Below are 16,216 nucleotides of genomic sequence, written 5' to 3' on the forward strand. Positions count from 1 at the left end.
TCTCACCAATATATAAAAGGCCACATCGGGAGCACCGGACGCAGTATATCACCCCAGTCGACTCACAGGTGAAGTGATGCCTCACCTGGAAGGACTGTTTTGGGCCCTGAATGGTGGTAAGGGAGGAAGTGTAAGGGCATGTGTAGCACTTGTTCCGCTTACACGGATAAGTGCCAGGAGGGAGATCAGTGGGGAGGGATGGTGGGGACGAATGGACAAGGGAGTTGTGTAGGGAGCGATCCCTGCGGAATGCAGAGAGAGGGGGGGAGGGAAAGATGTGCTTAGTGGTGGGATCCCGTTGGAGGTGGCGGAAGTTACGGAGAATAATATGTTGGATCCGGAGGCTGGTGGGGTGGTAGGTGAGGACCAGGGTAGCCCTATTCCTAGTGGGGTGGTGGGAGGATGGAGTGAGAGCAGATGTACGTGAAATGGGGGAGATGCGTTTAAGAGCAGAGTTGATAGTGGAGGAAGGGAAGCCCCTTTCTTTAAAAAATGAAGACATCTCCCTTGTCCTAGAATGAAAAGCCTCATCCTGAGAGCAGATGCGGCGGAGACGGAGGAATTGCGAGAAGGGGATGGCGTTTTTGCAAGAGACAGGGTGAGAAGAGTAATAGTCCAGATAGCTGTGAGAGTCAGTAGGCTTATAGTAGACATCAGTGGATAAGCTGTCTCCAGAGACAGAGACAGAAAGATCTAGAAAGGGGAGGGAGGTGTCGGAAATGGACCAGGTAAACTTGAGGGCAGGGTGAAAGTTGGAGGCAAAGTTAATAAAGTCAACGAGTTCTGCATGCGTGCAGGAAGCAGCGCCAATGCAGTCGTCGATGTAGCGAAGGAAAAGTGGGGGACAGATACCAGAATAGGCACGGAACATAGATTGTTCCACAAACCCAACAAAAAGCTTGCCATATCAAGCTGAGCTGCAACTTGTCAGGAAGCTTTCTTAGAGAGTATCTGTAAGTTTGAGAGGATTCCCAGGGAGAAGCCAAAATTCTCAGATGGCTCAGACAGTACATTCACTGATTTAATCATCACATCATTATGGAGGGACCAGCTGAAGGTACTGGTGAACTGGATGCCTAGGAACTTGAAATGTCATCGATTTCTCTTACTGCTCCATTGATGAGGACAGTATTGTGTTCTTGCCCTCACCTAAACCTATTTCCTTTGTTCAACAATCAGCTCTTTTACCTTCCTTTTGTCTTGTTGATGTTAGGGGCTAGATTATTGTCCTGACACCATGTCACAAGGTTTTGGATCTCTTTCCTATACTCTGCCATATTACTTTAGTTGATCCAGCCTACAACAGTAGTGCAATCTGCGAACCGACAAATCACATTGATGTTATATCTGGCCACACTATCATTTTTTATTGTCAAGCTGATCCAGAGCTGAATGTAGTCCAAGGGATATGACATTCTCTGCAGACCTACAGTATTTTTCCTCTATGCAAATTGCAGGGGCTCCAGATTGTTTGGGAGGCTGTTACCATTCTCTCAAAGCGTATCATTATGACCAATGTTACAGCTATTAGTCAGCAGTCATTGAGATTGGACCCTTCACTTATCTTGGGAAAGGGAATAACAGAGGTTTCCTTAAAGCAGGTTGAAATAGTATACTATTGATGTGAGAGACCGAACGTCGGCGAAGATGGTTCCTAATTGATTGTTGTACAATTTCAGAACCTGTCTAGAAATCGCAGCTGGACTGGCTGCTTTTTGAGAGTGTATCTTTGTGCTACTGAAATGTGAGGGATAGATGTGGAAATCTTGTTGTACATTCAACATTATCTGTTACTTTAAAATAATAAAACAGGATTCTTTCCTATATATGGTGCATGGTGCTCCAGTTGTGTTTGATATGTTGATACAGGTTTACAATATTTTATCTTATGACAAGTAAACTCACCTTGAGCTTCCAGCTGGGTCCATACAGGTATCGATTATAACTGATGTTTCAATGATGAACTCTGCCATCTTCTTCAGGGATGATGCCTGGGCATGTCTAGTCCTGTGGTATTTATACCCCTGTATTCTGTCTCTCCTGATTAGTTAGTCCTCATTCAATTAGATTTCTGCTCTCCCACCTTGGTTAAAATCGAATTCCAGTTCTTCATAGAGCGAGACCTTCAACTTTGTTAGAATTCTTTTCCTCTAGTTTTATTTCAATGGCTTCCTTTACCATCCACAATCCCGCAAGGAAGCTCAAAGCACAGCTTATGTGGGTCAAAGATGACCTGGGGCTCAGTCAGCTGGCATTTACAGGATTCTCTGTGAATACGGAGCAGTGTATAATCAGCCAGAGGGGACGCACGGTGGAAATGTACACGAAGGAGCAAGGCGGTGTATCCATTTGGGTTACCCGGAGGAATCGTTGGTAGCAGAACACTGCGTTGGCAATGGCCATAGGATTAACTTTGAAGGCACAAAACTACCATGCCACACCAATGCCCTCGCTCTAAGTAAGAAATGGAATTCGATTGTAAACAAGGTGGGAGAACGGAAACCTGATTGAATGAGGGCTAACCAATCAGGAGGGACGTGCGACAGGGGTATAAATTCCACCAGTCTTGACACGCCCAGGCATCATCCCTGAAGAAGGTGGCAGAGTTTGTCACCGAAATGTTGGTTATAATCAATACCTGTACTGGCTGGAAGCCTGAGAAGAGTTTATTCGTCATAAACACTGGGAAAGTACTAGATCCTTTTTCATTTTATCTTATGAATTCTATTCCAAAATGAAAGTTAATGTTTTTTTTCTCCTTTCATAGCCTCATTATATGCATTTATACAATTGTTTTATTGCTGTACCATTCAACCAATACGCTGATATTGAATTCTTTTGAGAATGACAAGTATTTCACCTCAAAATTCCTCTTTAATGAAAATAACATTCTTGCTTGCTAAGAATGCCATAATTGAAAACCAGGAATGTAACTAAATCTGTCACATTTTTGATAAAAGAACTAGGCTTTGTGGGTCACGTTGAGCTGCATTTGACCTGTTATCAATGGCACTCACACACCATTGAGGATAAAAATGGCGAGTGAAATGAATTGGCTTCTTCACACCTTGGAGAGGCAAAGCAAGGCACAGCAAGAGTTCAGAGGTATGTGAACTGCAGGCATGCGGTTGGGCTTCAACATGAAATATTGTGACAGCCTTTTTATAGGCAAATTAGTTGGGAGATATCAGCTCCTGAAACAATGCTGAGTGGTTTTATTTAGTTAAATTATTTCAATTTTTTTTTCTCAACCTGGATGTGCTTTATGATTTTATTGAAGAGGTAAAATGTTTAATATTTCTTTTTTTTTTGCATACTCTGACTGTACCTGTGTTGAAACATCATGCCTTCACTTGTAAAATCAACACCAAAGTAAAGTTTTCATTCTATGCTTCCAACCACAGCTTCATCAGTCTGTGAGGTGGGTGAGTTGGATGCGCTGGGGGCCTCACTGGCTGTCAGACATATGGCATGAGTGCAGCTGGTTGCCTGGACTCTTGTGCTATAGTGGATGAAATTACAGGTTAGACAGGCTCTCCATGGATGACTGCACTCATAGTCATATTTCAAAAGCGAAAATGAAAGAACTCCATATGCTGGAAATCTGAAATAAGAAGAGGTAATTCTGGAAACACAGAACGTCAAGGAGCATCTGTGAAAAGAGAAATGGTGGAGGAGCAAGGCTCTTCTTCATGCTCCACATAGCTTGAAAGGAAAATAGGGAATTATGGAGTATTGAATTAATACACCAAGAAATAACTAAAACCAAATTCTTAAAAAGTCTATAAACTTAACAAAAGCAGGAAATCGCATTAATGGTTTCTCACTGGCTCAGAGCCCAAGAGGCAAACTTATCAGCATAATGTTGTGAAACCTCAGCAAAACAAGGTTCCGTTTGTAGTCCAGTAATAAAAAAAAATGGCATACAGGCTGGCTTCTGCCATTCAGCATATCTTGGACTAAATGTGGGTTTGTTTCAGCCTGAAACTTTTGACAACTCCTATAGTTGCACAGTGAAGAGGATTCTAACTGGGTGCATCATGGCCTCGTATGGTAATGTGAATGGAGAATGCATATGGTATGTCATTTTTGTAAAGTTTGCTCAGCCACAATACAAGGAAACCACCAAAGGCAGGGCACCAGGAAGTATTGTGGAATAAATACCCAGAGGTACAAGCTTCATCATCGCCGGTGACTTTAACTCAAGTGTCGCTGAGGAAATTCTCTCCGAAGTTTTGTCAGCACATCCAGGTGAGCACTCATGAAGATAACACACTTGACCACTGTTATACTCCTTTCTGCAACACTTACAAAACTCTCCTCTGCCCAGCTTTTGGAAAATCAGATCACTCTTTGATCTTGCTCCACCCGAGGTACAAGCAGAAGCTGAAACAAGAGGCGGCCATAGTTAAAACCGTCCAATCGGTCAATCGGTCTCCATGCTGCAGGACTACTTTGGTGTTGTTGACTGGAATGTCTTCCATGAGGAGGATGTCTCTAAGTTCACTGATGGAGTCATGTGCTCATCTGGAAGTGCATCAGTGATGTTGTACCCCAGAAGTCGGTCAGGGTCTTCCCAAACCAGAAACCCCGGATCAATAGTTCTGTGCAAGCAGCACTTACAGAGTGACATCGAGCTTACATTGCTGGAGATCAACTAGAGCGCAAGAAATGCAGCTATGATCTGCATAAAGCTATCAAGGCTGCGAAACAGCAATTTAGGGAGAAGATTGAGTCAAGATTCACAAACGATGCACGTGTGACGTGTGACAAGGGCTGAATACCACCAAAGACTTCAAAGCCAAACGCTGTGGTGCTGCCAACATCACGGCCTCTCTCCCAGATGAGTTCAATCACTTCTATGCTAGGTTCGATGTCGCTAACTCTGAGCCTCCGAGGAAAGCCACCGCTACAACCTGCAACCTGGTCATCTCTGAGGCTGTGATACGCAGATGTTTCCAACGAGTGGGCAGTCACAAGGCCGCAGGACCGGACGACAACCCAGGGTGAGTTCTCAGGATGTGAACAGCACAGCTGGCAGGTGTGTTTACAGGTATCTTTAATCTCTTCCTCTCCCAGGGTAGAGTGCCCTCCTGTTTCAAATTATCCACCATTGACCCTGTACCAAAAAAGACCAGGATAACATGCCTGAATGACTGGCGTCCTGTCGCACTCACCTCAATAATAAGCAAATGCTTTGAGAGGCTGGTCACGGACTACATCTGCAGCTTGCTACCACCCAAACTGGACCCCCTACAATTCACCTACCGACGCAACCAATCGACAGGTGACACAATAGCCACTGCTCTACATACCATCCTTGCACGTCTGGAGAAGAAGGATGCTTCTGTGAGGATGCTGTTCTTGGACTACAGTTCAGCATTCAACACCACAGTTGCATCCAGGCTCGACAAGAAGCTCAGATACCTTGGCCTTGACCCTACCTTGTGCAGCTGGATCCTAGACCTTCTGTCAGATTGCCAGCAGGTTGTAAGAGTGGGCTCCGTCATCTGCAACCCTCTGACTCTCAATACAGGATCCCCTCAGGGCTGTGCACTGAGTCCCCTCCTTTACTCCCTGTATACCCATGACTGTATCACCGCCCACAGCTCTAATCTACTAATTACATTTGCCAACAGCCCTATATTGATAGGCCTTATCTCAAACAAAAACGAGGTGGCCTACAGGGAAGAAGTCATCTCTCTGACACAGTAGTGTCAAGAAAACAACCTCTCCCTCAATGTCGCAAAAACAAAGGAGTTGGTTGTGGATTACAGGAGGAATGGAGCCCCTGTTGTAACCCCTATTGACATCAATGGATCCAGGGCTGAGAGGGTAAACGGCTTCAAGTTCCTCGGCATCCACATCACCAAGGACCTCGTGGTTTGTACACAACAACGCCTCTTTCACCTCAGACAGTTGAGGAAGTTTGGTGTGGGCCCAGAAATCTTAAGAACTTTCTACAGGGACACACTGAGAGCTTCCTGACTGGCTGCATCTCTGCCTGGTATGGGAACTGTACCTCCCTTAATTGCAGGACTCTGCAGAGAGTGGTGCGGACAGCCCAGTGCATTTGTAGTTGTGAACTTCACATGAATCAGGATATTTACAAGTACATGCGTGTAAAAAGGGCCCATAGAATCATTGGGAACCCAAACCACCCCAAGAACAATCTTTTCTGTCTGCTACCATCCGGGAAGTGGTACCGCTGTATAAAAGCCAGGACCAACAGGCTCCAGGACAGCTTCTTCCACCAGGCCCTCAGACTGATGAACTCACACTGATCTGAATGTACTCTATATTACATTGACTGCTCTATATATTATAAATTATTATAAATCACTATGATTGCACAGTGTACATTTAGATGGAGACATAACATAAAGATTTTGACTCCTCAAGTATGTGAAGAATGTAAGAAATAAATTCAATTCAGTTCAAAAATTGGTTTTCTAAAAGGGACACCAGAGGTAGACAGCGTGACGATGCAGGCATTTGCTTTTATCAATTAGGACACCAAGTACAAGAATTGGGACATGTTGTTACAACTCTACAAGATGTTGGTGAGACTGCACTTGGAGGATTGAGTATAGTTCTGTTTGCCTGGCTATCATAAAGGTGTTGTTAAACAGGAAAGGCTGATGAAAGATTCACAAGGTTGTTACTGGTATTGGAAGGGTTGAATTGTAAAGAGAGACTGGATAGGCTAGAACTATATTTCCTGGATGATAGAACACTGAGGGGTGAAATTAAAGAGGTACGAAAGATCATGTGGGACACGGATAATGCAAATGGTCCCATGATAAGGAAGTCTAAAAATAAAGGGCATAGATTTAAGATGAGAGGGAAAGAACTTTTATGAGTTCTCAGGGTCAAGCTTTTCACGAAGATGGTATGTGAAATCAATTTCTAGCAATGGCAGTTACAGTTAGAGAGTTTAAAAGGCATATGCAACAACCTGGATCAGAAAGATTGAGAAGGATATGGGACAAATGCAGGTGAATGGGACTAGTTCATGTAGGTCAGCATTGGTGAGCTGTTTCACTGGGCCTGTTTCTGTGCTGTATACATAACTCTATGACTGTGAAAGAGGATTTAGTTGAAACATGTAAGATTCTGAGGGATCTTTATAGAGTTTATATTGAGAAGATGTTTCCTTATGTGGAAGAAACTAAAACCATGGGTTGCCCATTTAAATCAGAATTGAGGTGATTTTGGAACGCAGCAGGCCAGGCAGCATCAATAGGAAGAAGTACAGTCGACGTTTCGGGCCGAGACCCTTCGTCAGGTCTAACTGAAAGAAGAGATAGTAAGAGATTTGAAAGGGGGAGGGGGAGATCCAAAATGATAGGAGAAGACAGGAGGGGGAGGGATGAAGCTAAGAGCTGGAAAGTTGATTAGCAAAAGGGATACAGAGCTGGAGAAGGGACAGGGGAGAAAGAAGCGGGGAGGGGAGCACCAGAAGAAGATGGAGAGCAGGCAAGGAGTTATAGTGAGAGGAACAGAGAGAGAAAAAAAGAGAAAAGGGGGATAAATAAATAAATAAGGCATGGGGTAAGAAGGGGAGGAGGGGCATTAACGGACGTTAGAGGAGTTTATGTTCATGCCATCAGATTGGACGCTACCCAGACGGAATATGAGGTGTTGTTCCTCCAACCTGAGTGTGGCTTCATCTTGACAGTTGAGGAGGCCATGGATTCCTCCACCATCAATTCTGCTCTCAAACGCATCTCTCCCATTTCACGCACATCTGCTCTCACCCCATCCTCCTGCCACCCCACAAGGGATAGGGTTACCTTTGTCCTCCCTACCACCCCACCAGCCTCCGGGTCCAACATGTAATTCTCCGTAACTTCCGCCACCTCCAACGGGATCCCACCACCAAGCACATCTTTCCCTCCCCCGCCTTTCTGCTTTCCACAGGGATTGCTTCCTACGCGACTCCCTTGTCCATTTGTTCCCATCCACTCTCCAACCCTTCCCACCGATCTCCCTCCCGGCATTTATCCTTGTAAGCGGAGCAAGTGCTACACATGCCCTTAGACTTCCTCCCTCACCACCATTCAGGGCCCCAGACAGTCCTTCCAGGTGAGGCGACACTTCACCTGTGAGTCAGCTGGGGTGATATACTGCATCCGGTGCTCCCAATGTGGCCTTCTATATATTGGCGAGACCCGACGCAGGCTGGGAGACCATTTCGCTGAACACCTACGCTCTGTTCGCCAGAGAAAGTAAGATCCCCCCAGTGGCCACACATTTCAATTCCGCGTCCCATTCCCATTCTGATATGTCTATCCCTGACCTCCTCAACTGTCAAGATGAAGCCACACTCAGGTTGGAGGAACAACACCTTATATTCCGTCTGGGTAGCCTCCAACCTGATGGCATGAACATTGACTTCTCTAACTTCCATTAATGCCCCTCCTCCCCTTCTTACCCCATCCCTTATTTATTTATTTGTTTGTTTGTTTATTATTTTCCCCACCTTTTTTTCTCTCTTTTTTTCTCTCTCTGTCCCTCTCACAATAACTCCTTGCCTGCTCTCCATCTTCTCCCTTTCTTTCTCCCCAGGCCTCCCATCCCATGATCCTCTCCCTTCTCCAGCCTCATATCCCTTTTGCCAATCAACTTTTCAGCTCTTAGCGTCATCCCTCCCTCCCTTGTCTTCTCCTATCATTTTGGATCTCCCCTCCCCCTCCCACTTTCAAATCTCTTACTAGCTCTTCCTTCAGTTAGTCCTGACGAAGGGTCTCGGCCCGAAATGTCGATGGTACCTTTTCCTATAGATGATGCCTGGCCTGTTGCGTTCCACCAGCATTTTGTGTGTGTAGTTTGAATTTCTAGCAGCTGCAGATTTCCTCGTGTTTGAGATGATTTTATCTTCTCTTGGAGGATCCGGATTGTCTGAAACTTGTCAAAGGGCAAATAAAGCAGAGACTTCACAATTTTTTAAGCCAGAGGTCAATAATTACTTGAAAAACATGGACGTGGAAGGCTGGCATGATGAGACAGGTACAAGGAGTTGACTTGCAATCCCATTAACTATGACTGCCAAAGCCCCTAACTGACATGTTCATTCACAATTCCTGCACAACTGTAATTGATGGAATTTGGAATAGGTTCATCAACTGCCAGAACAAACCGTATCGCACTTTTGGATATTGGAATGAGCGACAACAGTATTATTCATACAATTTTCCTCTATGAAATATAGTTGAGAGTACTTGAGCACATAAGGAATTGTTGTGCCACCAGATTAAGTATTTGAATACTATTTTCATAAAAGTGACTAAATGTTACAGATAGATTTATGCTTCCGAATTTCTGCTCTGTGAAATGCTTCAAGTGCTAATTCCTGACAAATTGGTAAAAGCAAAATTTATTTGCGTTCTGTGGAAAGGAACTAAGCAGCAACCCAGTTATTGTTGTCTTTATGTTTCCTAAGCAGTACATTGTTGTATAAATCAGACAGCAAATTGTATTCATTAACTGATTTTTCAGTGGCACATTGGAGGGGAAAGTGCATTTAATCAAACAATGTGATCCTTGATTTATTTACATAGTAATCATATTTTAACACATCACTTGGCTGGTTTCCTAATTTATTTGTTTACTCCAGCTGGAAGCTTACCTTTAATCAAACAGCTTGCACATTACCCTTTGGTGGGAGATCATCTTGGCATAAGGATACACACCAGCGGTACAGCTGTAATTATAACATCTGATAATGTAACAATGCCACAACTACAGCTGCAAAGTTTAGGTTGGTCAAATCAAAAAAACCTTTTTCAATCTGTCTCACAATTTAATTGTTGGCTTCTGCAAGCTTGTGGCTGGAATTAATGTGATCATTTTCAGGGCATACCGTATTTCTTGTGAAAGGTATCCATGCAATATTGTGTGTAGTTATGTTCACCTAGTTACAGGTAAGATGCCAGTAGGCTTGAAAGGGTTCAGAAAAGATTCATAACAACGTAGCCTGAGATAAAAGTAGAGATTTGATAGTCTGGGGCTGTTTTCTCAGGAATGCAGGGGACTGAGGGATGACCTTATAGAGGTAAGTAAAATCATTAGAGGCATGGGTAAGATCACAGTGACAGTCGTTTTCTCAGGATAGTTGAGTCTAAAGCTAGTGGGCATAAACTTAAGGTGAGAGAAAGCATTTAATTAGGATATCAAATCAGAAACAGCCAAACAAATTATAATTTGACACAACTTCTATATATGGACAATTTGAAATTATATGCTCCTTCATCAGCAAAGCTAAAACAATTAATGAAAATAGTAGAACTATTTTCTAAAGAAAAAAACATGAACTTTGGAATAGATAAGAGCAAAACATTAAACAGTAAGGGTACAACAGAGTTAGTAGAATATAAAACAGAGCAACGGGATACAACACAACTGATGGATAACATAAAAAACATATAAGGATCTGGGATATCAACAAGGGATCTGGGATACATCATAATGAGATAACAGGAAAACTTATGACAAAGTTTACTTCAAGGCTGAAGAAAATCTGCCAAATGGATTATATATAACAAAGGCTATAAGCACTTCTATGATAGCCAAATTAATGGATTCTTTTGGCATTGTATCTGGGTCCAAAACTGAATTGGAAAATTTACAAAGAAAACTAAGAACTGAAATGACCAATTTTAGAAAACACGATATACACTTGAATGCACTTAGGTTAACACTACCTTGGAAAGAAGGAGTAAGAGGAATAATAGACATAAAAAATACACAACAGTCAGACAAAACTTCTAAGGATATACTTTTATCAAAGAAAACAGGATTCAGCACTCCATGCAAGCATATGCAATTCTGATGAGAAGTACACATCTCTAAAGTCAACTGAAAGCACAACCCAAAAAAAAAGAAGAAATTATCACTATTGAAAAAAGGTTAACCAATGAAAGAACATGACCCTCCATGGAAGACACCCTCTAATCTGTTTGAACGCCTGGCTCAGTGTCAGAGACCTCTTTCCAGAAACAGAGAGGCTGCTTGTGGTAATACAAGACCAGATGTTTAACATGAAAAAAGATCAAAAATACATAAAGACCAAGAAATTCAAGATGATACTGTAAATGCAGAAAATGTCAAGAGAAAGCAGAAACAATCCAACGCATTATGGGATCATGTAGCAATTTAACTCAATATGATTACGTGCACAGGCACAATCAAGTGGCAAACATCATTCAGCAAAATCCTGCTTTAAAATACAAACTCTTAAAAGACGTCCATACCTTACTGTAAAAATAAGCCTGATCCAGTTTTTGAGTCAGAGTCCTACAAATTATCTTGCAACCAATCTGTTATTACAGATGGTTAATCCATAATAACCATCCAGATATAATATTACAGGATAAACAAGCAAAAAAGACTTATTTAATAGATATAGCCACTCCAAACACACACAACATACAGAAATCAATAAGTGAAAAACACCAGAAATATGCTGAATTAAAAGAGGAAGTGGAAAGACTAATACGTACAGGATATACATTGTTCCAATAATAATATCTACGACTTGTACCATCATCCCAAAGTCACTACACAATAGCATTAAATAATTAGTCATACACAACAATATTTATGTAAATCTCCAGAAAGCCACAATACTAAACACCAGTAGAAAATTCTGAAAGTTCCTAGCAATTGAAAAATGAGTGTGCTTGGTTATGCCTGTACTCCAGGTAAAAGATAAAACTACAACAATAATAATAGTAGCAATAATCATAATAATAATCATAAATAAGCAAGAAATATCGAGAACGTGAGATGAAAAGACCTTGATAGTGAGTCTATAGGTTGTGGGAACAGTTCACTGATGGACGTTGAGTGAAATTATCTACTCTGGTTCAACTGCCTAATGGTTGAGGGGTAATGACTGTTCCTGACAGTGGTGTGCTGCTGAAGCTCCTGTACCTTCTTCCTGATGGCAACAGTGAGAAGAGAGCATGGTTTGGAAGGTGGGGGTCCTTGCTGATGGATGCTGATAGATGTGCTCAGTAGTGGGGAGGGCTTTACCCATAATGGACTGGACCATATCCATCACTTTTGCAGGCTCATCCATTCAAGGGCGTTCATTCATACCAGGTCGTGATACAACCAGTCAATTTATCCTTCACCACACATGTATTGAAGTTGGTCAAAGTTCAAGATATCATGAAAAAGGATCTAGTGCTTTTGCAGCACTTATAACAAATAAACTCTTCTTGGGCTTTCAGCCGGGTACAGGCATTGATTTTAAGCAGCATTTCGATGACAAGCTCTGCCATTTTCATCAGGGATGATGCCTGGCTATGTCTAGTCTAGTAGTATATATACCCCTGTTGACCGTCCCCTGATTGGTTAGTCCCCACCCAATCAGGTTTCTGCTGTCTCATCTTGTTTACAATCGAATTCCAGTTTTTACTTAGAGCGAGGCCTTAATCTTTGTTAAAATTCTTTTCCTCTAGTTTTATTTCAATGGCTTCCTTCACCAGGCAGTCCCAAAACCCACTGGCATGGCACAGTAGTCTTGTGATGTCAAAGTCAATCCTATGCCATTGTGAATGCAATGCTCTGCTACTGCCGATTTCTCTGGATAAACCAAACAGATACACCTCCTGTGCTCTTTGACGCATGTTTCCACCGTGCACCCCATCTGACCGGTGCTCTGCATTCACAGAGAATCCTGTAAACACCAACAGGCTTAGGAGCTGGAGAAGCTGGACTTGATGTGGACCATGTTGCTGCCCATTGTAGAAAAGCATCAGAGTCGGCGGTGTGCAATCTAGCCACAAGTCATTGTCATAGACGTTTTTCTTGCAATCGCAAGACCCTATGGGAGAATGGTAATGTCTGTTTAACTGGTTTATCAGTGAGACCGACGGTGGGGGAGCTGCATAGCCTTGGTTGTTGCAAGGGTTAGGCCTCGTAGTGAAGGCTCATATGTTGCAGCTGACCAGGTGGGGAGATGCTGGAGGAAGTGTTGTATGTCACTCATGCTGATTTGGGACTTAGCCCCTTCCATTGGTACAGACGATAGAAGACAAGCCGGATTGTGTGTGTGCATTTATTCATCTGAGGACTGCTGAGAGCTTGTTCTTGCCAGCAACACCTATCTACCATCAATTTATAGGATGCGTCAGTCAAGGACTTGGGCTATTTTTTTTTTGGTCTGACTCTATGTACATATGTTTACTGCTGCTTTATATGTGCTGTATGTGCCTGATGCTGTGTATGACCATTAGTACTGTGTTTTGCACCTTGGTCCCAGAGGAACACTGTTTTATTTGGCTGTATTCAGGATTAGTCATGCGTGATTAGATGAAGTGCATATAAGTGATGAACTGTGAAACCCAATTGCAATCTGAACTTGACCCGCTCACATCCAAATTTATTAAAGATGTAGCAAGCACTGGGCAGCTAATCATTTTGGAAAGCTAATCATTTTGGCAGCTAATCAAGGATCATTTTGGAAAAAGAACTGGGAAGCAGCATGTGGCAAATGAGGAAACTTGGAATGAAGATAATAGCAATTTTTGAAAAGTTCTATAAAATCATGAGGCTCTGTTGGAGTAAACTGAAAGGACACATAGAGTAGTTCTTCAAAATAACAGGCAATTTATTAAAACTGGTCCGCACCCAGAGACCTGTCAAATCTGATATATCTGAGTGTGAATTTAGTACAGCTTTTCCATTCTCAGTTGACGAGATTACTCAGAAACTGATTAACAGTAAAACTAGGTCTTGATAATACAATGGTGGTTACTGAAAGACTTAATTAAGGAACAGACTAGATCTTGATTACAAAATAAAATGATTATCCACAAGTCTAACTCAGTCAATCCAATTTTCTATCACAATGGCTGCAGGCTGTAACCTAATTAATGAAGATCATGAAACTTGGATGTCCTCACTGCTGCATTCCAAGTCTTTACTTACAAAAATCTGCAGGTGCTGGAAATCAAAGCGACACACACAAAATGCTGGAGAAACTCTGCAGGCCAGGCAGCATCTATGGAAAAAAGTGCAGTCAGCATTTCAGGCTGAAGGGTCTCGGCCCGAAATGTCGACCGTACTTTTTTATCCATAGATGCTGTTTGGCCTGTTGAGTTCCTCCAACATTTTGTGTGTGTTGCCAAGTCTCTACTTTTAGGCTTTGTCTGCAGTTCCCTGTTACCACATTATATCCCCATTTACTAGTTATCAGCCCTTACTATTCTTTTTCCTCTACCAGGAACATAATTGTTTTTCTTCTAAATTGTAATATTCAGATTGTATCTCAATCAGTACTGTTGGTTATGGAATTAAAATACTGAATATTTTGTTACTGTGTCAATTATGTTAGCTATTATCAGGAAATATAACAAAGTATTATTAAATACTACAAAATGGATTGCAATATTGGAACAGTGTAATGTTAAATATCACAATTCTTATCAGATTGAAAGGTGGGGAAACATTACACAGAATGCTAAAATAGGATTTGAAGTGTTTATAAATTTGCAAGTGAGCTTTCTTTTTATTGCCAATTAAAAATGGTCTAAATTTGCAGCATATTCCTGAGGGATTATTTAAATTCATCTTTTCCACGTGTGATACTGAAAACAGCTTCCAAACCTGAAGAAAGCAACTTACCCTTCAAACAAGTTCTCCCTGATGTTCATTACAGGAAGCCATAGATGGATCTGGGTGAGCTTGGGGTATGAAAGTGTATTTTTTCCAGATCACCTGAATAGCACAGTGAAAGTAATGCATTAGGTCACCTAAACTTGAAAATATAAAAAAATACATCAGACGAATTTTGATATACTCACTTTTGACTTATTTCTGGAGGGATTTAGAATTTCAGAAGAAAAATAAAAAGTAAATTAGAAAGACTTTATTAAACTTTGTGTTTGTTGTTAAGTGTTAGGGACCAACAAGATAACTAAATTCATCTACTTTGCTGGAGAAAATGTAAAGTTAATTTATTTTATTTTGTTCAACTGCATTATGTCCATTTTTCCTGCTTGTATTGATAACATTGATAAAGAAGGGTTGCACTTTACTGCTTAATGACTAGAGCTGCCTAAAACTCATTTGAAGCATGCTTGAGAGGAACTAAACACTTGGCAGAAATCAACATGATGTAAAAGTACTGCTGTAAAGTCAGACTAAAATTTAAAAATGCATAATATGAGAGTCTATCATTGGTATTCCAATTATCCACTAAAATATTTGCAGGACAGAACAACTGAATGTGTGTTTTTCACATAATGCTTCTTTTCAGTCCCCTTGCTTAAATCTTTCTGTACCATTTATGATATGCATGGACAACACCCAAAAATTAACTATTGGCCTCACATTGTACCTGTATGACCTTGCAGCTAACCTGCATTGCACTTTCTCTGTAGCTTTTGCACTTTTTTGTGCATTGTTATTGTTCTAACTTGTACTGCCTCAATGCACTGAGATATGTTTTGATCTGCATGAACAGTATGAAAGACTGGGTTTTCACTGTATCTCAGTGCATGTGACAATAATGAACTAAATCCAATTCCAAGTTTTCTCCATTTCTGGGAAATTTCCTTAATTACTGTTGGAAGGTCCACTTTATTTTTAAATAGCTTGGCCTGGAATTTCTAGAGTTTAGCTAACACTTTCCCAAGGATCTTTCAACATTTCTATGTTGGAAGTGTCTGTAAATTTTTGGACTCAGTTGTGACTGTGAAAATGACAGGCTTAATTGCTGAACTCTACAGGCATGTACCAGTTGCATTTTGTCACTGAAATGCACGTGGGATCTAATAGCAGACACAGCAGCTTGGAGTTAAGCTTGCTGTTTTGTAATCTATCTATATTTCACTCAATCTTAACCCATGACATGGAAAGTTAAAATTGCCTACCAGGTAACAGAAAGTAAAGCAGCCCCCATCAACACAAAACTCTTTAAATCCAAAGTTCACACCTTGAAAAGTATAAGAATCAGGCTGAGCCACAACTCTGTCTCTATTATTCATTTGAACTACATTTTTGCCCCATGATTCTGCCTATCGATAACATTTTATTTTCTCCATAATGTGTTTCTTTTTAGATGCTGATGATTGTTTCCCAACTATTTGGTAGGTCAGTGTCATAAAATCACAGAGAAGTATAGCACAGAAACAGGCCCTCTGACCCATCTAGTCCATGCTAAATCCACTTAAACTGCTTAGTCCCATCGACCTGCACCATA

The 16,216-nt window shown here is 41.6% G+C and overlaps 1 protein-coding gene across 4 annotated transcripts in view; it reads left to right on the forward strand.

Annotated features, from left to right (window-relative positions):
* Window positions 1-16,216, forward strand: part of LOC134356779 (contactin-4-like) — a 2,290,679-nt gene that overhangs the window by 1,594,604 nt on the left and 679,859 nt on the right. The window contains exon 1 of one of the 4 annotated variants that reach the window (XM_063067895.1): window positions 3,045-3,105. The exons of the other annotated variants lie outside the window; for them this stretch is intronic. Coding sequence (XP_062923965.1) covers window positions 3,048-3,105 — 58 coding nt within the window. The 5' untranslated portion in view covers window positions 3,045-3,047. Of the gene's footprint in view, window positions 1-3,044; window positions 3,106-16,216 lie in introns of those variants that run through there. 4 annotated transcript variants of the gene reach the window in all.

Source organism: Mobula hypostoma, chromosome 15, assembly GCF_963921235.1.
Source record: "Mobula hypostoma chromosome 15, sMobHyp1.1, whole genome shotgun sequence".
NCBI classification, from domain to species: domain Eukaryota; kingdom Metazoa; phylum Chordata; class Chondrichthyes; order Myliobatiformes; family Myliobatidae; genus Mobula; species Mobula hypostoma.